The sequence below is a fragment of the Lissotriton vulgaris genome, chromosome 5 (genome assembly GCF_964263255.1).
Source record: "Lissotriton vulgaris chromosome 5, aLisVul1.2, whole genome shotgun sequence".
NCBI lineage: Eukaryota > Metazoa > Chordata > Amphibia > Caudata > Salamandridae > Lissotriton > Lissotriton vulgaris.
In genome coordinates, this window is record NC_141693.1 from 183,114,571 (window position 1) to 183,137,974 (window position 23,404).

A 23,404-nucleotide genomic window follows, 5' to 3' on the forward strand; every position below is an offset into this window, starting at 1 on the left:
AGGTCAACTCATTGTAATAACTGTGGGTTAAAGGCAAGCAAGGGAATGTCCTGTGTTGTAACATCTGATATACCTGCATAGTTTCTTAATGATGTGCCAGCTAGCAAGACCTATCATAAAATGGTGACACACTAGAAATGCTATGTTTTCTTCTTTCTCCAAAGACATATTTCTTTATACTAAGAACACAGTGCCTAGCAGGGGCCCCTATGAAGTTTCTGACCCAGACACCTCAATCCCACAACTGAGGCCCCTTGTCTATTTTCATATGTGAGGTGTGTGAACATGTGTAATGTCTATATGGGAATGCTATGTTTATGAGTGTAGAAGACTGTGGTTCAAAAAACCCTTCCTAAAATGTGTCTTACCTATTGGATGGAAGGAGGCTTTAAATAACCTGCCTCTGACTCATTGAAGCCCATCCTCTCCCCTCACTCCAATAATGGCTTTAGCTACCAAGAGTGGCTATGTTTGGGGGTTCTACCCAGTCCAACTTTGGGTGAGCTGCTCCACAATAATATAATTTTTGACTTAAAGGAAGGAAAATGCACTTCTCGATTTGAAGAAAATAGTGAAGAGTGCAAACAGGATGCAGACACTTGTTCACTTGGGCTTTCTTATCTTGTGGCCAAAGTTGCCAAGATAATAGTGTTCTTAACACCTCCTCTACAGTTGAAGGACATTCATTCTGTGAATTAGCTCAGAGCAGACACATTCCCAGGACAAGAAAGTCTGTTAGTTGGTGGTCCTTCTGTAAGTCTGCAGATAAGCCTAGATTCCTGGAGCCCCTTCGTGCTGTGGGAGAGGATGAGCTGAACTGCCCTGCAAGGAGAGGAGTTTCCCTTTCTGCTGGAAGCTCTGCACAAGACCTAGCTCCCTGAAGGACCTGCATGGAGGATGCCGAAAGGAATAAAGAAGTCCTGAAGGCCTAAAGAAAGCTAGAAATGATGAGAGCAAGCAAGCATCACCTTCGTGGTGGAGCTCCAGTGACTTTTCACAATCATCACTAAGGACTATCTGCTCTTTCCAAGGTTCAGGACCTGGATGCTCTGAAATGTTACATCAGTAGGGAAGGTCTGATCTTATTGGCTGACGGTAGCCAGTGTGTCACACTTTCACAGTGTTATTTTCATAGATATTATTTTTTTCATCAATTTCTGGATGGATGAAACCAGAAACCGAAACAAGTTGTGGCACCTGGTGGCACTGATGCAACCCCAAAGCACACCAAGTGAGGAGCTTTTCAAAGCTTAGACATCGTAGCAGAAATGTGTAACCTTTGGTGGAGCTAAATAATGTGTTTGAAAATTATTTAACTCTGAAGGTTTTGTGTTTATATAACATCAGTTCTGAAGTGTTCTAAGTCAGATGTCCTAGGACATCCTCTTTCTTTTAGAGTTGCATGCATTGTCTGATTTCTGCCTCTACATTTACCGAACCATGACTCCTTTCCCACACACTCTCTTTTTCTGGGAAGTTGCTATCTGTGTTTACAAGCAAATGGGTCTGACTGCAACTCAAAGCTTATGCAGGATTGCAGGTCACACATTTTCTGCCACAGGTCCATCCTCAGAATCACATTCTGAATCATCAACATACTGATTGGAATGTCTGTCAATGACCAGACAGGTCTTAATGCTAGCTGCATTTTTTTTTATTAATTTCTTGTTTTCGATACATCATTTCAGTATTGTTTTCTTACAAATATAATGGAGCTCTGTTGCCTCAGAGACAGCTAAAATACACAACCACAGGTTGACAGCCAAAAAGTTTAACTTCTGCAAAAAATACATTGAAGGTCCAAACTATGAGATAGAAGAATAAGTATATTATGTAAATCCGCGGCACACGGATAGTTCAAAAATATAAGCTCACCAGCTGTGTGTTGATCTCTCTAGTACTTATAATGCTTTTACGCTTAATATTCAAAAACTTGAATATTTGTTAAATCAACAATAGGCAGTCTTGTAATCAGTATGAGATTTAGCTTTTGTGTCTCATAGGTGTATGAAACAGTCCTTACCTTTGCCCCGAACAAACCCTGCAAGTTAGGAAAAAACAAAAAGTACAAAATAAGTATGTTTATAACACATACTGTGAGACAATGTGTCACTCATAAACGCTAAATACACAGACTGTCTCACGCTTCTTTAAAAAGACAAGCTATAGCTAACACAATGCATCAAATGCTTTCATGCTTAAGTCAGGATCTCAAATTGGCTGAACCAACACTGGAAGTCTTTTAGACATTTCAGGCACAGCCATCCACAACAAATTGATCTGAGGAACATTACAAAAAAGTACTTACGGGCATTCCAGGCAGCCCTGGCATTCCTGGAGGGCCAGGGAATCCAATGTTACCCTAGAACATTTGAAAGTCATTGATGTTAACCTATTGCTGTACCACACAAATGCATAATGTAACAAATACATGGATGAACACTTTATATAATGACTTATGACTATAAGACTAGAATGTTGAGTCTGAGCTAAATAATTTTTTGACTCACAAATATGCTGGCTAGAATTACATGAATAAAACATGCGCCTAATTTTTGCACTTACAATCTGTGATCCAGTTGGATATCAGTTTCAGGAAGTGTGGGAGGCTGGCTTAGCACATGGTGCTCACTTATTTAAGTGTAGCACCCTGCAATCCAGAAAATCCTTATGGGGATTTTAGTTGTCTTAAGACAGCCTTAGAGAGCTCTCTAAGTAGTAGCTGTGGCGTGCAGCCTTCAGGCTTAGTCCAGAAGTGTTGAAAAGCAGCTTCATTACCAGTTCTTAATCTTATGGATATGTTAAGTGAAAAAGAATCACACAGTGTAGTTTTAAAAAATATGTATTTTATTACAAACACTCACTAACACATTTGCACTATCTACTACCCAGAGATAGAAACACAATACACACAGTACTTAGGACGCAAGTAGCACAAATACACAGTGGTCTTCAGGGGGAAGACCAAACCATATACTAAAACAATAGAATGCAAACCACGACTCAAGTCAAGAATGGACTCAGAGGATGTAGAAGTGTTGAGGACTCAAGGAACCACCCATGGTACGTACCCAAGAACCCAACAGAGGCCGTGTTTAGAGCGTGAACACGACCGAGTGATCAACACAAGTCAATGGGTATGTTGCGGTTGCAGTTTTAAAGAAAAAGGACCCTTACTAGTAGACCTTGAATAAACCCAGTGGAAGATAGAAGGTTGGAGAGTCACCCCACCCGTGGAACCCTAGGAACCAGGATACCTACACCAGGGAAGCTAGGTGCATAGGTATCAAGTGACGTTGGAAACTGTAGTAAACCACAATAGAAGACGAAGGAGTCCGGTAGAACCCAAAGGTAGATTCAAGATGAGAGGTACCTGCAAGCAGAGGAGACAGAGTCTATGCCACTCAGGAGTGCCCAGGAGGCACGGAAGACGAATGCTCACCGATGTCGGTGATGCAGGTGAGGTTGACAGTGCCCTTGAAGTTGCAGCTGTGCGGACCAGGCAATGCTGTAGAAGACCAGGAGCCTTTCACGAGCTGTCCCATGTTGGATGTTGATAGCCCAGGTGTCAGTGTCCGGCAGGGGCACCAACAGCCTTGGCAGCGGCAAAAAACATAGTAGACGAAATGGGTGCAGTGTCAGGACCAGCAAGGTCCAAGTGACACACCACAAGCAGGTAAGTCGGAGCAGGGCCTGAGCACACAGGGGAGCCCACAGAAGCCAAAGAAGACTCTCAAGAGGAACCACGGGCCAAAGGTACAGAAGGTGCAAGAGGACCTCGAGCAGCTCAACAATGAAGAAGTCCCATGGTGCAGTGGAAGGGTGAGGGAGAAGATCTTGGCTTTAGGAGTTGTTTGAGGTTGGAGCTTCTTGGAGCCTGAAGATCTCTGGAGGAGAGAGCCAAAAAGTCTTGACAATGGCAAGTTGATGCGGTGCACAAGGGTGCTGTTCCAGCAGTTCTGATGAGGGATACTGGCCTCTAACTTGGTGAGAAGACAGTGTAGGCCTCAAGGAAGTTGCAGAACCACCACCTGTGTTGCTGAGCCTTTCGGAGTCAGCGGGAGCCCAGGATCATCTGACCAGTCAGCTGTGTTGCGGTGCCTGCAGATGCAGGGGAGTGACTCCTACACTCCAAGGGAGATTACTTCGGGTGCCTTGGCTGTCCACAGGCCTGGTGCACAAGTTACTACTTGTGTAATGATATATCTGTAAGAGACATTAGTTAGTGATAGATTCCGTACCTTAGAATATCCCCAGGCATCAGACTGGATCTTGAAAGTTTTGCTTAGCAGTACCCCTGTGCGTCAGTAGGTGGCGTTGTACGGCTCTGCGTCTGTCCCTGGCGTCGTATGCGCCAAGATGACATCACGGAGACTACTTAGGCGCCACCCATGCGTCAGTTCTGTACACGACTTTCCGTGCCGAAACGTAGAGCCATGCAAGAAACTTACCATTGGTGTATAAAACTAGGGCCCTAAAAGGGGATGACCTTAACCCTACTAATCAGTTCGCAGAACCGGGAGGATGGAAGGGGCGGTAAGGAATCTATCACTAACTAATGTCTCTTACAGATATATTGTTACACAAGAAGTAACTTGTGCATCTGAAAGAGACACACTAGTGATAGATTCCTTAACTTAGAATAGATACCCCAGCAATAGCAACCATTGTGGTGGGTCTGCGAACGTGATTACACCAGATATTCATGGAGCACGGAACAGCCAAAGAAGCCGTCTCTCCGGACCTGACTGTCAAGGCAGTAGTGCTTGGTAAACATGTGCAGCGAGGCCCACGTAGCTGCCGACAAATGTCCTGCAAGGGAACGCAGCGTCCCAAGGAAGTAGGGGCAGCAGTTGCCCTGATCGAATGGGCACGCAGCCCCTCAGGAGGCTCCTTCTTAACCAAGGAGTAACATGTTTTAACGCACAGAACAACCCACCAGGAGATGGTCCATTTGTGCACAGCCCGCCCTTTTTTAGTGCCCACGTAGCCAACAAAAAGCTGATCATCCACCCGGAGCTGCGGTGCATGCTGCAGATAAAATGCGATGGCACGTTTTGGCTCCAGACGGTGGAGCCTCTCCTCTTCCCTTGAAGGATGCGGAGGTGGAAAGAAGGTGGGCAAAGTGATGGTCTGCACGATGTGGAAGGGCATGACAACCTTTGGCAGGAAAGAAGGACAGGTCCTTAAAACCACCTTGAACAGAAAGGAAAAGAGGTTTGGAAGAAAGAGCTTGGAGCTCACTCACTCATTTGGCAGAGGTGATAGCAACCAGGAAAGCCGTCTTTAGAGTGAGAAGACGTAAGGGACAGTTATGTATGGGCTCAAAGAGAGAGCACATCAGAAAAGTCAAGACAAGATTCAAGTCCACTGAGGCATTATGAAAGGCACGGGTGGAAACGTGTGCATAATGCCTTTATAGAAACGGTTAACAACCGGGGACTTAAAAAGAAAAGGCTGATCTGGAAGCCGGGGAAAGGCGGAGATGGCAGAAAGATAACCTTTGAAAGTGCCCAAAGCAGAGCCCTGCTGGTCCAAAGAGAGAAGGAACAGAAGAACCTCAGAAAGATGAGCAGAAAGGGGATCCACAGCCTTCGCTGTGCACCATGCTAAAAACTTGTTCCACCTGCAGGCGTACACCGTCTTGGTGGAGGGACGCCTGGTAGCCAGAATGACATCACAGACTTCTGGAGGAAGAACAAAAGGTGTCAACTGTCACCGCTCAATCTCCACCCATGGGGGTGGAGATTGGACAGGTTTTGGTGGAGACCGTCCCCTGCTGTTGTGACAGAAGATCCTCCCGAAGAGGCAGACGGATCGGGGGATCGATGCTCATATGGAGTAGCTCAGTATATCATACTCTTCGAGCTTAGTCTAAAGCCGCAAGAATGACTTGGGCCCGGTCGCGCCTGACTGCGCCAGTCTGCCCCAGTCCGTGTCCAGCTGCGCCCACTGCGCCTCGAGCTAAGTCCCCTGATAAAATGGTAGGAAATGTAATCTCCTATAGTTCCTCTGTGCTGCACAATTTAAGATCCGTCTCTCACCCCAAACGTCTGCACCACATTCGTCCCGCAGATATTTCGAGTAAATGCTTACACTGCAATTGGGAATCATCAGAAACAACTGTCAGGGGACACTCCAATTGTAGACCCTGGAAGATGTTCCTTCTTAATTGCAGATCTCTGCCTGAACACCACACCGAGCTGGCTCTTCTAATCGAGGAGCTTGACCCTGACATATTCTTTTTGACGGAAACATGGCTCCATATGGAGGTTGACCCTGCTACTGTATGGGCGACCCCACAGGGATATACTATCAAGAGACTCGCTCGTAATAAGGGTAGAGGAGGCAGCCTGGTTATCATCTATAGAGATAGATTCAAATGCCGTCTGACCCCCACTATCCTACCAGCCTGTGAAAGCCTATTGTTTTCCCTAGAATTATCCCCCACAAACTTCTTCTCGGGCCTCTTGGTCTATCGACCACCTGGAGCGCCAGGTCAATTTACATCAGATATAGCAGACCTAACCGCCAATCTAGCAATCACCTTGGCCAATTTCACCGTCTTAGGTGATCTAAAACTCCATCAAGATGATCAACAGGATCTAGCAGCCAACAGCCTCCGGCTGACTCTTCAAGCTATTGACTTGATTCAAAAGGGTTTTCTCCCAACTCATAATAAAGGTCATCTCCTGGACCATGTGTTCAGTAACATGGATTCGTTAAAAACTGAACCTCCCATTCCAGTACCATGGACTGATCATTATCTGTTACCCATCACCTGGATCACAGGGTCCCCTCTCTCTGCACAGAAACCAAAAAAATACCTGGGCAGGAAGTGGTCAAAACTCCCCTCCATTGAGTGGGGTAACTCACTTGCAGCATGTGAGCTCCCCAAGTCCTCCAGTCCTGACATAGCCAGTGCCAACTTTGATAATTGGATTGATAACACCCTTGACTCAGTTCTCCCAAAGGAAGCCTTATATTGCATAAGAAGGCAAAAAGTAGCCCCCTGGTACACCCCGAGACTAAGTGACATGAAGCTTTCATGCCGTAAATTGGAAAGGTCTTGGAGACAAGATCGCACACAGGGCAGGAAGACAGACTATAGAGCCGCTATCAGGCACTATAAAATTGAAATGAAGGCAACCCAAGCACAGTTTTACGAGTCTAAAATTAGTTTAGCCGCCAATGCCCCCAAGGAAATTTTTAGAATAGCAAAGTCATTGATCACCCCCCCCCTCCCCCCCCCCCAACAAACACCATTAGATGGGGCACTTGCCCGCTGTAATAGCCTAGCATCTTTCTTTTTTCAAAAAATCCAGACCATCCACTCCTCATTCACCTCTGACCCAACTGACCTGGAGGCTGTAACAGTAGCAAGCCCCAACACATTCCCCCCATGCACACTGGAAAAGTTCAGCCTCGTAGATCCGGTCTTGCTGGACAAAATAATCCCTAAAGTCACCTCTGGCTCTCCTAAGGACCCTGCACCGCCACCAGTCCTTACCTCGGTCATAGAGCTAATTTGCCCAGCAATTCTGGACTTCTAAATTCTTCAATCACCTCAAGTGTTGTCCCAAAATCCTGGAAATGTGCAATGGTCAAGGCCCTTTAAAAAAAAAAACATCTAGACCAGAATAATTTAGCCAACTTCCGCCCCATTTCCTTGTTGCCATGGATGAGCAAACTGCTTGAGAAGCACATCAATAACATCTTAGTGGAACATCTTGAGTCTAACGATCTGCTCTGTGCTTCTCAAACGGGCTTCCGCCCCCAACATGGGACGGAGACAGTCCTATTAGCAGTTACTGAGGAGGCCAGAATCGTATTAGACCAGGGAGGAAAAGCGGCCATTATATTATTAGATCTTAGCGCCGTATTCGACACGGTTAACCGTGTCACATTATTACATCATCTTAGTGGCATGGGAGTGTCTGGCGTGGCTCTGTTATGGCTCACTTCCTTCCTGGAGGAGCGCTTCTTCCAGGATTTTGAAGGAGAAGTTCTTTCTTCCAAACAGCCACTCAGTTGTGGGGTGCCTCAGGGCTCTGCCCTGAGCCCCACACTTTTTAATGTCTATATGAGGCCCCTCGCTCAGATTGTCCATCCATTTGGTGTCCGCATAGTCACCTATGCAGACAACACTCAGCTTGTGGTATCATTAAACAATGCTGAGGGGTCGTCTAGCACTTTGAGTACCTGTCTTGAGGCAGTCGTCAGATGGATGGAGTTCTCCTGCCTTAGATTAAATGGGGAAAAGACGGAGGTTATGCTGCTGGGGAACCCTTCACCTTCCATTCTGGTCCCCATTTGGCCCCCCTGTCTTGGTCCTTCCCCCTCCCCCAAACCCCAGATAAAGAGCCTAGGAGTCTGGTTAGACAGATCACTCGACTTCACTGTCCAGGCAACCAAGACATCTGCTACTTGCTTCGGACTTATGAAAATGCTCTGGAAAGTCCTCCCGTTATTGCCGTTCCAGGTGAGGAGAATCATGGTTCAGGCTCTGATCCTCTCCTGCCTGGATTACGGCAATGCACTTTATCTTGGAGCTCCTCTGGCCGCAATACATAAGCTCCAGGTTACCCAAAATTGTGCAGCCCAATTGCTTTTCCAGATCCCTCGATGGCAGTCGGCCAGACCTGCCTTGAGGAAGTTACACTGGCTTCCGGTAGCAGCCAGGATACAATTTAAATCTATGTGCCTGGTGTCAGAAGGCCCTTCGCAAGACAGGCCCATCCATAATATTTCCCTTGGCTATTCCCTATTCCCCTTCTAGAGCGTGTTGCACCTGGCCACTACGACCAAAATAAATAAAGCCCGCTGGGGTGGTCGCTCATTTTCGCACAATGCCGCCAGAATGTGGACCTCCCTCCCGCTTGCCCTGAGAGAGAACAACAACCTACTGACTTTGAGGAGACAACTAAAAACTCATCAGTTTGCAAAAGCTAATTAGCGCCCTATCCTGTTGTCAGAACGGTCCTGGCTAAAGCGCTGTGAGGCCTCAGGGTAGTTACGCGCTATATAAGTTTAATTTTCATTTCATTCCTTCATTCACCTTCTTCAGCACTCGTGACAAAAAGCGTCTCCCAGCGAGTGCTGCCTTGGAAATTCCAATGCGCAGAACTGATGACATTGCGAGTTCTCTTCGGTGGCGAATAGATCTAACCAAGGCTCTCCCCATTGCATAAAGAGACCTTGCGCCATGTCAGAGTTCAGACGCCATTCGTGATCCGTCATGCACCGGCGGCTGAGTTTGTCTGCCCTGGAGTTCAGAGAACCTGCCAGGTGTTGAACCACCAAGGTAATGCCTTGGGGCCCGATTCACAGAATGAACTTAAGACTCAATCCTAAATTTACTACTATTTTGGTATTCACAGAATGCACATACTACTTTTGGCATTCACAGAATGCACTTACTACTTTTGGCATTCACAGAATGAACTTACTACTTTTGGTATTCACAGAAGCTAGGATTTTGTCTTAAGTTTGTCTTAAGACAGACTTAAGACAGACTTAAGACAAACTTAAGACAGACTTAAGACAGACTTAAGACAGACTTAAGACAGACTTAAGACAAAATCCTAACTTCTGTGAATACGAAAAGCTTTTCGTGACGATCGGTAGTGGTGAGGGGATTCGATGCGGCTTTGCAACACGCTTGGTGTTTGCATTGTACACTGAAATATTTGCACCGCGCCCGCAGTCGAAACCATATACAGCACTGATACAAATTATTGAGAACCAGACTTAGCCCCCCCTCCACTCACGAATGTTGCATCGTCGAATTGAATTGACAACTCCTATATCCACATAAGAGTTACCCGGAGTATAGGGAGTACCCTCTTATACTAGTATGGAGTCCTGAGCCATCACCTTTATTGGATTTCAGATTGAAACTTTTTTACTGGTACCGTATGCAGTTCGTACCCTTATAAATAAACCTACCTACATGATCTTAAAGCGATAGGATATATCTGTGTTTTATGTCTTGTGTAGTTCCCCTGATATCTGATATATTAGCGTGAAGAAGAAGGTCCTGAGGAAGGTGGCTCAGTGCCACCGAAACGCGCGTCGACCGATCTGATGCAGGAGCCTATAATTACATCTTGAGGCCCTATAACTGGCATTACAATCTTGCCAACTATTACTCAGCTTTTCCTTTTTTTTATGGTTTGACTGTGGTATGGGTGCGAGTACGTGAGCATGTTGAATTGTATGTATGATATCAGGTGGTGTTGTTTTACTATATATGTTGTGTTCATTGATTTTGTATATATTTATAGCACATTTTGTTAGTACTGTTTATATATATTAAGAAAAAAATAATTTTTCCCAAAAAAATGTACTTTCTATGAAATGTTTTTTCAAATAACAAACTATACGAAATGAAAAAAGAGAAATAAAGTATATATATTTTTTGAATAATGGTTGTTCAGAATTACTTTGTCACCAGGTTCTATTAATAGGATGTATATTGATTTTGTAATACATGGCCACTGAAGGAACTTTCTCTCTACAGTGACGAACCGACCATAGAGACACTGCATACATAGTATACAGAATTCACACAAATACATTCAGTGTATAATGAAATAAGAAAGCTTGCATTTCAAACAAGACAACAATAAACCAATAGAGGTAACAAAGTCTTGAGTATAAAAAAAATAAATCAAATAACGAATACCTCAGCTTTTATGGCATAAAAGGGTGGACAACGCGGAGGTAGGTGGGTCAGTGTGGAATCCATAGGCAGATACTGTATCCACCAGAAAAAGCGTTACCAAAGGTAAGTAACTTGTTCTTATGATTGATACATCTGCCTGTGGATCCTCACCTTATGAATAGAATCCCACAGCAGTACCTCACCAGGAGGAGGGTGGCCACCCTGCTATACCAAAAAGTCCTGCAAAACAGAACGCACAAAATGGCCATCCCTCCTCACATCGGAATCTAAGCAGTGATGCTTTGTAAAAGTGTGGAGGGAGGCCCAAGTTGCAGCTTTACATATGTCCAAAACAGGAACATCTCCAGACAATGCAGAAGTAGACAATTTAGTCCTGGTAGAATTAGCTCTAATGCCTACAGGAGGCTCCTTACCAGCCAGGGAGTAGCATATCTTGATGCACTAGATGATCCACCTGGACAAAGTGTACTTGTGCACCGCCTTGCCTTTCATACGACCAGCATATCCAACATAGTGCTGGTCATCTTGACGGAAGTCCTTTGTTCTGTCCAAATAGAAGCTAATCGCCCTCTTTGGATCCAAACAATGAAGTCTCTCCTCCTCTTTGGATGGGTGAGGGGGAGGATAGAAAGTAGGAAGGGGAATGGACTGACCTAGGTGGAAGGGAGTCTCCACCCTAGGCAGAAAAGCAGCCCTGGTCCGTTTTAAATGTCAACAACCTCAACAGACAACTATGCATAGGTACAAATGTAGAACCCATTAAAAAGTTAACACCAGATTCAAATCCAAATCCAAATGGGTCCCTGCCCTGGGGTGAGTACACCCCCTAGCCTGCTCCTCTCCTGTGGGAGGGGGCAGGAGCCTAGCTGGGATTGGGCAGGGCTCCCCATCTACAAGATGGCCGGAGACCGGGGTCGTGCTTCACCTCGTCTCCCCCACCTGAGGAGTGGGGTCGGCACAGGCTGGCACACCCCCCTTCCTGACGTAGTTTTCCCGCCAGTCTTCCTGCCAGAGTGGGGTGCAAGACTGGTGGGGCTGGTTGCTGGGTATAGCAAATGGTCTGGAGAAGTTCACAGAGGTGGCATGCCTTTGAAGCTTCCCCCTGCCCATCCAGTGGGAGGAGACCTAGCACCTCGCCCAGGATGTGCATTGTTGCAGGCCCAGGAGAGCGGGGGCTCTCCTACCCAGGGGTCCAGCAACATGTCTGCTGTGTGGCAGCCTCTGCAGCCACTCAGCCAGACATGGATTGTAGGTTAGGTTTTCAGGGAGCATCTCAAAGATGCCCTCTGGTGGATTTTACATTGAATCTCACACTGGCATCAGTGCAGGTTTAATGTGCTGGGAAGTTTGGTACCAAACTTGTCAGTCTTCAGTGTAGCCCTTATGGTACTTTGGAGTTCGTAATGACAACCTCCCAGCACCATATACTCTTAATGGCATCACTGCACTTACAGTGCCCAGGAATGGCCCTGGGTAATGTAGGGGCACAGGGCTCATGCACCTGGGCCCACACCACTGGCATAGGGCACCCAGCTAGAGGGGTGACTGATGTATGCCAGGGCAGTGGGTTTGTGGGAATGGCATACAGGGATGTGTGCCATGTCGACTCTTTGTTTAGTTATGTACCTAGGCACTCACCCTGCCAAGGGCAGTGTGTCGGTACCTAGGTACAGGCCCCCTAAGGGTGGCACAATAAGTGTTGCAGCCCTTAGGGGTCTTCTCTGGTTACCATGCCCTGGGTACCTAGGGTACCATTTACTAGGGGCTGATATGTGGCCAGAGATGCCAATTGGGTTTTGTTTCAACACAGTTTTTAGGGAAGGAACACAGGCCCTGGGTACCTGGTTGGCAGGAGCCCAGGGTACACTCAGTCAAAGCATATCAGCAGTCAGAAAAAAGTGGGGGCATACCAATGCAAGAAATATGGCACTTTCTCACAACCAGCCATGAGGCGTTGTATTGTCGAACATACATGGCTGTCAAATAAACAAACACCATTGAAGGTCATATCCTTTAAACTCGCTCGAACATTATGTGGGAATTTCAACTCTCGCAATCAAAAGTGTCTGCGAAGAGCAACATACCGAGCCATGGCTCTGCCAATAGAATCAGTAGTGTCCATTGCAGGCTTAATATTCAACTTTGCCATCTCACTGCCATCTTGCGCAAGCTGAAAGAGTTCAGCCCTGACCCCTTTCGGGAGGGAAGGAGGCAGATGGGTGAGTCCCATACAGCATAGGAAGTCCTGCCTAAAACAAAAAAATGTGTTTAACGATCTCAAGGCTGAACTAGCCGAAGCAAAGATAATCCGGCCACACAGATCCAACCATCTAGATTCTCTACCTGGTGGAATGGAACGAGAGATATCTGGATTCAGTGAAGTCGTAGTAGCTTGCACGACTAACTGCTTAGCAGTAGGGTGTTGAGAAAGACTGACAGGGCTGTCCAGAGCAGGAAGATAGCGATGGGAAATGGCACAATCAACAGATACCCTGGTCACTGGCCTCACCCAAGTTCACAAAAGAATATTATATAGATACTCTCCATAGGGCAGGAAGGGTTCAACACCTGTCACACCTTGATGAAGCAGATCCAATAAGGGATCAGATGACAAAGTCACTAAAGGAAGCTTTAATTTCAAGACATCAGCAGCTTTTTTTATTACCTCAGCAAAAGCTGCACTAACCTCTGTCATCATTCGTGGTGGAGAAAGCAAATCTGAATTAGAAGAGGGTTGTACCATCCTCACCCAATGTAGCCCCAGAACTTTCCACAAGGAGCTGAACCAGACGGTCAGTTTTACCAGCGTCACCTAAGCCACCTTGCAATGCTGGAGAAACAGCAACAGAGCCAGCTTCACCCCCAGAATGTAAAGGAGAAGACGATGGAACCGCAGTGGCTATGAGCAGCGTCTCCAGCGCCGATCGACGTCGGGGCAGGGTCGTACCATCATGCACCAGGAGCGGCGCCTCTGGCGCTGACTGATGTCGGTACAGCATCATATCCGCCTCCTGTATCACTTCATCTGCCACGCCGACGTCATAACCTGAAGCCCACCAGCCTGGGCTCCACTGCCATGATGACTCCAGTCACGGAGTTGAGACTTTGACCAGCACCGAGGGAGAACCTACCGGTGTGTTTCCAGTTAGAGTACCCCCTACCTCCTTGGGGCCTGAAGGCGCTCCGGGGAAAGGCATGCACCCAATAAAGGCATGCAGAGCATGATAGTATGCCTATATCTGGGTCATAGTTGCCCTGGCTCCAGGATAAGGAGGGAGACACGGGTTGCACGATGACCTCAGTTAAGGAACGGGAGGACCCAGCAGAGATCACGTCACGAAGCGGTGAGGCCGAAGGCCGCCTTGGCTTCGATCCCTTACGCCGGCGACACTCACGGGAACGGCTCCTTGACTGGCCCCGGGCAGTAACCTCAAAGCCGGGAGGAGTCCAACTGGACTCCGACTGGGAGAGCCACACCATCAACAGCTTCATCCGCCTTTCCTGCAAGGCCATGGCTTCAGCCTTTTACGGGTGTCGCAGTCCTCAGAGATGTGGTGCTCTCCTAGGCACCATATGTAGATGGGATGGGGATCCTCAGGTGACATCTGCCGAGCATAAGTCTTGTATGACTTAAAACCCGAAGGCATAGGCACACAGTTCCCTGATGCAAAAAAGCATTGAAGTAGACGAAAAATACAAACGGCCCGAGGAGCCACTTCTCCAGATTTGTGTTGCAGCGAGAAAAAGAAGAAACTGATGTCCGCTCATCAGAGGGGACTTATATTACACAATTGTAAAAAACTGTCTCTCTATATACTACACCAAAATGAGGTATAGTGTGTATAGAGTCTAAATATATCCAAACGATCTTACCCTCTAATAGTGGTAGCTTAGTCGAGCAGTAAGGCAGTATCAGAGGGCAGTGTTAAGCATTTGAAATTAATTCACACACTCAAGAACTAGGCCAATTGTTTTTGTAAAAAAATATACTGTTGTTTTATTTTTAGAACCAAGTAAGCCTGGCACAGGTAAGAATTAAACACTTTTCAGTAATAAGTTACTGGATATAGAACAGTTTTAAAATGCAATAGGAATTGTAATTTGTTTGATTTACAGGGGAGCAGTAGTATGCAACACTTAGCAAATACAGTACATTGGAATGAATGGGCTTTTTCAATAAATTGCAAGTACGTTACTTTTTCTAACTCAGTGTTGGATGCCTAGATTCAGCACTGCGACATTTCCTGTAAACAGGTGAGTAAATGCGTTTTTGTTATTCGTACGATTTTTAAAGAATATTTTCAGATTTCAAAACTCCACACAGAGGGTGAGATGTAGGAAGCCTAATACTGGCCAGTAACAACTGGCCAGTAACAGCCGAAATTACCGAATTGTGGCCGTTACCGACCGGTATTAGGCTTTTCAGATGTAGGGGCCTAATATTGGGATTCGGTAATTTACTGAATCAGTAATTTAAGGAATCGGTAAATTACCGAATTCTTAAATACCGATTCGGTAAATTGCCGAATCCTTAATGCAGGAAGCACTCAAGTGAGTGCTTTTCACTTGTAAAGATTTGTTATTTACCACCTACTACAAGTTGGTGGTAAATATCGAAAACCCTAAAAAAAGCTATTTTGTGCTTTTTTTAACTGTGCCATGTGGCAGACATACATGCCATTAAGGCATGTATGTGTGCCACATGTGCACCCATGCACTATACAGGGTTGTAATAGGGTGTCAATGTGACACCTGCCACCCTTGTAAGTATACCCCCTTTTAACGATTCGGTATTTACCGAATCAGTAAATCTCATTCAATCCTATGGGCCTCCAGGCCCATAGGAATGAATGGGGAATACCGATTTGGTAAATACAGAATCGGTATTTACCGAATCGGTAAAATTTACTGAATCATTTGCTACGTATCATTTACAGATTCTAAAATACCAAATCGGTAAAATTCGGTATTTTAGAATCGGTAAATGATATTTACCTACATCTGGCCCAGAAACTTTTGGAGCTGTACATTGAAATGAATAGGCATTCTCAACAAATTGCAGGTAAGTTACTTTTACGTTACTTTTTCTAACTCAGTGCTGGTTGCCTAGATTCAGCACTAGGATATGTCCTGCAAACAGGTGAGAAAACACGTTTTGGTTATTTTTACGACTTTTCAAGAATATTTTTAGTTTTCAAAACTCCACACTTAGTCGTTTTTTGGAGGGAAAATTGTCAATGTTATCCGATTGAAGAAAAACAGGTTATCGGTTTGAAGGTAAGTAAATGACTGTGGGAGTTAAGGTTCTGGGTTTGACTCAGGGGTCTCCCAATGTCAGTGATGCAATGTTGTTGCACCCTCAGTGGCACTAGGGCGGCCGGGTGCAGAGTGTTGAGGCCTAATGTTATCCTATGGAGGATAGGGAGTCTCCGGTTGGTGGCTGCTGGCAAGCAGGCCACGGGGTTGTGGGAGCAAAGCTCTTAGGATTTAGCTCAGGGCAAGTTGGGGACCAAAGTAGCACCAAAGGTGCACCCTCAGCGGCACTTGGGCAGCCAGGTGCAGGGTGCTGTTTTGAGGTAGGGTGCCCTGTTGTTTCCAATGGAGAACCTCCGGGACAAAGAAACACTGCAGGCTCGTGACGAGGATCTTCCAGGTGCGACCATCACTTTGTGGGGTAGTTGGGGTATTGAGGGTTGGTTAGGCACCAATGGTTTGGGCACACAAGGCAGCGGGGCGTCGAGTACGGGGGTGCCTTGGGACGTCAGATTTTCTTACCCGCTCTGGTAGCGGTAGGGGGGGACCTCTGGATTGAGACTGCAGGCTTCGTCAGGGGTTGCCAGGTCTCAGATCAGGATTGCCGGGGGACCTCCTCGTGGTATTTTTTCACTCGAGCTCGAGCCAGGTTCGGCGGGTGCAGAGTGGGCAGGATTCGGCCCTGGGAACCTGAATGGCAGGGACCCAGGGCACAGCAACAAAAAGTGCATCAGTAGCCAGGAAGAAAGTGAGGGGGTTCCTGCAACAGAAACCCACTTTCCTACAACCGCTGATGTCAAATCCGGAGACAACGTCATGGTGGAGCAGTACAATACCATCCCCCGGCGTGCAGAGGTCCTGCTGAAAAATATCCGGATCCAGTCTGATGCCTGGAGAGAATTCACAAGGTAAGGAACCTCTATTTAGATGTCTCCATCAGATACTGACATTTGCCTGAGAGAGGCCCCATATGGTTTAAACCATCAGTTTCTTGGGTGGCATAACCTCACATGGGGAGAAAATTCTCAAAAAATTCGACAAACCATTGAAAAAAGCCAGAAAAACAGTGACCGAGGGGTAGTTCAGACCGGAACAGCGCGATCTGACACAGAGGAAAAGAACAGACATCAGCGCTCCAAGATAGCGTTTTTAGTTACTACGCATATCACTTCTGGCGCAGTTGATGCTGCCAATGCAGAGCTCAATTACACCACCTACCAAAGCGCTGGGGTACTGCTTGAAAATCGTCCAGGTACAGTCTGTCGCCTGGGTTTCGAGGGTAAAGAATCTGCTGATAGAATTCTCTATCAGTTTGTCAAGACTGTTCAGTCTGGGAAGAGGGATTATCATGGGTGAATAACTGGCCCTGATTTCCTTACCGTAAATGGGCATCTGTTGCTCCTATGGGGCAACAAGATAGTGCAATGCTCTACAAAAAAAACCATTTGTTGTCTATGTCATTGGAGACAGAGGAATAAAACAAGGCTCTCTCCTGGCATATTCATTGGACAGCCCCACAACAGAATCGTCTTAATGAGAGCCTGAGGAAGACAAATATGATATTTCAGGTTGCCTGAAAACTGTCTCCACTGTTGTTTCAGAGCACAGTGCAGATAACACATATTGAGGCACACACACAGCACAAGAAAACTACAAGAAGCAATCAACCAATTGTACAACTGATCAGGTCATCTAGGTTAATGCCTGAATAAAGGCTATGCAATCTGTCAAATATTTTCAAATCTGTTTTATGGAACACAGGTTTGGGCTGATCAGGACCACTCATATGAACGAAAGTCTCTGAAAAGGTAAGGGAAGGGTTCTCACTCCTAAGTTTCTATTTGCTTCACTCTTAGTTGCAAGAAAAAAGCTTTTTCCAACCAGGTGGAAAAAAAAGTACAGATTAAAGGCCAAAAGGAAGGTGGCAAATTGGTAATGTTTGCCCTCACCACAAACCTCAGAAATTACCTCTGATCCTCAACAACTGTATAATCAAAATATTTATTCAAGAGGTTGAGCGAATCAATACAGAGCCACAATTGAAGAGCATTAAAAATGCAGGGAACGGTTAACATCTTGAATTTATCCTACTGTGGACCTTGAACGGAACCTCAAGTTCAGAATCTGTTTTAGGCAACCCCTTTCATTGAGAGAAGTAAAGTACCACCAGTGACACCCCAAACTCTCTGGTGGAGAGACAACGTCTGTATTGTACCCTTTACTAACAAGGGGAAAACTTCAATCAACATATTTGTTTGGGACAATGGGTGGTAGGTTGGTGGTCTCCTCAGAAAAGAAAGTAGAAAACTGGTTGAATGATATGCCACATCAACTGGTCAGATGTTACTGTATACCTTTCCATTTCAGAAGAAAGAGTTCCTGTCCTGATTTTGCAAGTCTTAGCAAGGTATGTGCCCAGAGCAGTGTTTGTTTGTTTGAAGCTGGAAGACTCTGTAGAATCAAAATACCATTTGGGGGGGGGGGGTGGAATTGGCTATGTTGTTTATCAAGACCCTTAGATCTGATGACTGAGACATTACAGGGTGTGTGGTGACTGGAGGAGGCTGACAAGTTTAGCTCTGACCAACATAGCATGCAGCAACTCTTCAGTATGGTTTTGGATCTACATCTATATTTGCCTATTTAATCGATTTAAGAACAAGGACTGAATGAGAAAAGTTAGCTCACTCGCTCTCTCTCTTTGGACCCTTGGGCATGGCTTCTGGTAAAAAGATAAGGACACTTTTAGGGTTATTGTGATACCCGTGCCACCCATGAGAGCATCTCTGTGTAGTTATAGCAGATCTGGTGGGAGACCTGCTTTCAACGAAGAAAGAGCAAATGTTACCTTGCCTCTCACATTTAATTTAGTGCATCAAGGAAAAGAGTTCCCAAGAACTGGAATGGTGACAAAATCCAAGGCACCAGATACAGAAATTGTGGGGGTATTTTAGACATAGACTTGCAACATTTGAGTCAGTGCTCAAAGTTTAAGATGTGAGGACATTAGCGGTGGCATGGGTCATGAGAACATTTAAAATCTCTAGGATGTTCAGGAAAACCTCTGCAGCTTCATATCCCGTGTTTGGTGGTGCAGGCAAAAAAGAACAGATGTCACTGGCCTCAGCAGCTTCTGATGTCACTTCTGGGTTTCTCTGCTCCACAACCAATGTCATCCAGTGCCAAAAAGTGAATTTGCTCAAACAAATTCTGAATCTGTCTATAACATAGGGATATGGATTCAAATACAGCCTGGTGAGTTATTCAACCATTTATGACTATCAAGGAAGATCCTACGATACAGAAATATAAGTTTGTTAGTCAAAGATGTGAATGAATTCCAAATATCTGGTCAAACACTATCTATATCACATTATGACTACCCGAGACTTGCAAGATAACCTACAAGTAATCTCTGTTCAGGATAGCTAAATTTGGAAAATGGAGTTGCCTTTAATGGGCGATAAAGTAAGAGAATGAAACGTAAAGAACAAGTTACTTATCTTCAGTTAAGATGTATCTGTAAGAGACATATATTAGTTATAGGTTCCTTGCCTTAGAATTACCCCGAGGTGTCAGACTGGATCTGGAGAAATGTTTTCCTAGCAGTTCCCCTGCATGTCGGTAGGTGGCGTTGGTCTCGACTCCGCATCCATCTTCGGCATCGTGGACGCCGGGATGATGTTGCGGTGTCTACTTAGACACCGCCCACACGCTCTGACGTCAGTTCTGACACGACTTTCCACGCCAGAAGAGCAGAGCCATGCAAGACACTGACAACTGGTGCACCAAACTAGGGCCCTGTACGGGAGTTCCTATCCCTAGAAGTCAGTTCGCAGAACAGGGAGGATGGGTGGGGCAGTAAGGAATCTATAACCAATATATGTCTTTTACAGATGCATCATTACCAAAGGTAAGTAACTTGTTCACCTGAAAGAGACTATTAGTTATAGATTCCTTACCTTAGACTAGATACCCCAGCAATACCAACTTCGGAGGTAGAACTGTGAAAATAAGTTCACACCAGGAAGTCCTGGAGAACAGAATGTCTGAAAAAGCTGTGCAAAGATGCCCATATGGCTGCCAGGTAAATTTCAACCAGTGGAACTCCACGTCCTAAAGCAGTAGTGGCTGCCGTTGCCCTAATAGAGTGGGCGTGGAGTCCTACCAAAGGTTCCTTTTTAGCCAAGGAATAGCAGATCTTAATGCATAGGGCAACCCATGGAGAGATGGTACGTTTGTGCACTGCCCGACCTTTCAAAGAGTTGATCGTCCACCCGGAAGGACAGTGCACATTTTGGGTCCAGATGGTGGAGTCTATCCTCCTCTTTGAAGGGTGCGGAGGCGGGAAGAAGGTGGTCAATGTGATGGTCTGACCTATGTGGAAAGAAGTAACCACTTTGGGCAGAAAATAGTTCCTAGTACGAAGAACCACTTTGTCTGTCTGGACAGTAAGAAAGGGAGGTTTGGAAGATAAAGCCAGAAGCTCACTCAACCTGCGAGCAGAGGTGATGGCAAGCAAGAAAGCATTTTTCAAAGTAAGGAGACGAAGAGGACAATTATGTGCTGGCTCAAAGGGAGCACACATATGATAAGTGAGGGCAAGATTCAAGTCCCAGTGGGGTATTCCGAAAGGAGGAGTAGGAAAGAGATGAGTAATGCCCTTCAGAAATCTGTTAACAATCAGGTACTTGAAAAGAGAAGGCTGATCAGGATGGTGAGGAAAGGCTGAAATGGCTGAAAGACACCCTTTAAGGGTGCCCAGAGCTGAGCCCTGCTGGTCCAAGGAAAGAAGGAAGAGGAGAACCTCTGAAAGAGGGGCAGAAAGGGTATCCACAGCCTTTGCTGTGCACCATGCCTCAAATTTGTTCCATCAACAGGTGTATACCGTTTTAGTGGAGCGATGCCTGACTGCCAAGATAACGTTACAGACTTCGGGAGGATGGTCGAAAGCTGTCAACTGTTGCCACTCAATCTCAGCACAAGGAGATGGAGGCTGGACAGGTTCGGGTGGAGGACCGTCCCCTGCTACTGCAACAGAAGATCATCCCGAAGAGGCAGTTTGATTGGAGGATCGTTGGCCATGCTCAAGAGTTCGGGGTACCAGACTCTTTGCGCCCCTTCCAGAGCCACAAGAATGACTTGGGCCTGGTCTCGCTTGATCTTCTTCAGCACTCTGGGCAGAAGTGGGACATGCAGAAAGGCGTACAGAAGGCTGTTTTTCCACTCACGATGAAAGGCATCGCCAAGCGAGTGCCGCTTTGGAAACTCCAACGAAGAGAACTGCTACAATGTGCGTTCTCTTCGGTGGCAAATAGATCTCACCAGGGGTCTCCCCACTGCCGAAAGAGTCCTTGCACCACCTCTGAGTAAATTGCACCGGTGGCTGAGTTTGTCTGTCCTGGTGTTCAGGAAGCCTACCAGGTGTTGAACCACAAGGGTCATGCTCCGATATTCCAGCCATGTACAAAGGCGAAGAGCCTCTTGACATAGGGTCCATGACCCCACCCTGCCTTGTTTGTTGCAGTACCACATGGCGGTGGTGCTGTCCGTGAATACCTGCACTACTCTTCCTTTGACAGAAGGAAGGAATACCTTCAGTGCAAGATGAATCACCTGGAGTTCCAAAAGGTTGATGTGGAGCCCGGACTCCAACAGAGACCAGAGGCCTCTGATCTCTGTCTCTCCCATGTGGCCGCCCCATCCCAGGAGTGACACTTCCGTCACCACTGTGAACTTTGGTTGGGGATGGGAGAGGTATCTGCCATTGACCCAATCCCGGTTCCTGAGCCACCACTGCAACTAGCTTGCAGTCCCCACCGAGATCTAGACGACAACAGAAATATGTCCATGATGCTGCTCCCACTGCAACTTCATGTCCCACTGCAGAGCCCGCATATGCCATCTGGCATGATCTACCAGCAGGATGCAGGAGGTAATGAGGCCCAGCAGCCATTCTCACTGAAATACGGGATGGAGGCTGAAACATCGGTATCATAGGCCAAATATCCCAGCTCAGGTGGATAAGCCCGAAATTGCACTGTATCCAAAACTGCTTCATTGATGAGAGCTTCTGAGAAGGAACACATTGATAGTGAACCCCAACAAATGCAGGAGGTCCACTGTAGTCTGGAGGTGGTAGACAACAGCTTGGGGCGAGCCCGCCTTCTACAGCCAGTCATCGAGATAGGGAAAGACTGGAACCCCTGATCAACGCAGATGAGCTGCGACCACCGCCATCACTTTCGTGGACACCCGAGGGGCACTGGTAAGGCCAAAGGGAGCACAGTGAACTGAAAATGCCCGTGGCCTACCGTGAACCTCAGGTAAAACAGGTGGGCCGGCTGGACGGGGATATGAATGTAAGAGTCCTGCAAGTCCAATGCTACCATCCAGTCTCTGGGGTCGAGGACAAACAGGACCTGAGTCAACATTTTGAACTTCTCCTTCCGGAGGAAGCGGTTGACATTCCTGATATCCAAGATACGACGCAGGCCCTTGTCCTTCTTGGGCACCAGAAACTAGTGGGAATAGCAACCACAACCTACTTCTGAGGCAGGAATGTGCTTGATGGCTCCCTTGGCTAAGAGAGATGTAACTTCCTGTTGGAGAAGCGCCCGATGATCCCCGACATGCGATGGTACTGGGGTGCTTATCCTTAAAGACTGCTTGGCCCTCAACAAGGCAGACAGAATCCCATGGCTGGCATATGTTAAGAGCGGCATGTGTCAGGATGGGACGTCCTGAATTGTACACAGCTCCAGAGGGAATTAAGAAAGAGGATTTGGGATTGATTAAACACAATTTCCGGATCATGTTGGAGGCAGATAGGGAGGAGGTGGAGCTCAAAAAATCAGGAGTAAGAAGCATTTATGCCTTACAGACTTCGCCTTCCATTGAACCTTACCTCAAGATAGTCACTAAGCCGTTCCATCGCTTTCTGTTGATAAGATTTAGATTCAATCTAATTCACTTCATTTTAGGAGATTTCCAGCAATGGGGTAAACCAGCTGATTCCTCACCTTGCTCATGTGATAACTTCTCGACACAAGACACCCTTCATCTAATCATGTTTTGTGAAAACTTTTCCGAGGCACGTAAAAAATTCTTACTGCCTATATTACGAGAAGCAGGGTTTCTACAGGTGAGGCCTGCACTTTTATATTTGCAACTGTTGAACAGTGTGCGGGTCATCTTCAGTGTAGTAAGTTTTCTGGTGGCCGCAGCGAGAGTGAAGAACAAAAGAACAATATGCATGAATTAAGTTTTTGTCCTTATAATCATGGAAACTGGAACGAAGGTCTTAAAAATTTTATTGTATTTTAAATAGTAGTTTTTAGGCCAGGCGGAGACATTTGTTGACCAACTGTTTTGTATGAATCATGAATCATAAGTAGTGTAAATACATGAATGTCTGTAAATATATGCCTTTTTATTTACTTGTATATATATATATATCTATAT

At 46.2% G+C, this 23,404-nt stretch overlaps 1 protein-coding gene across 1 annotated transcript in view; it reads right to left on the reverse strand.

The window, feature by feature from the left end:
• LOC147710433 (collagen alpha-1(II) chain-like) overlaps nt 1–23,404 on the reverse strand; it is a 218,560-nt gene that overhangs the window by 106,518 nt on the left and 88,638 nt on the right. Inside the window, exons 5-6 of the mRNA XM_086920000.1 lie at nt 2,309–2,362; nt 2,024–2,041 (exon numbers count right to left, since the gene is read on the reverse strand). Coding sequence (XP_086776126.1) covers nt 2,024–2,041; nt 2,309–2,362 — 72 coding nt within the window. The remainder of the gene's footprint in view (nt 1–2,023; nt 2,042–2,308; nt 2,363–23,404) is intronic.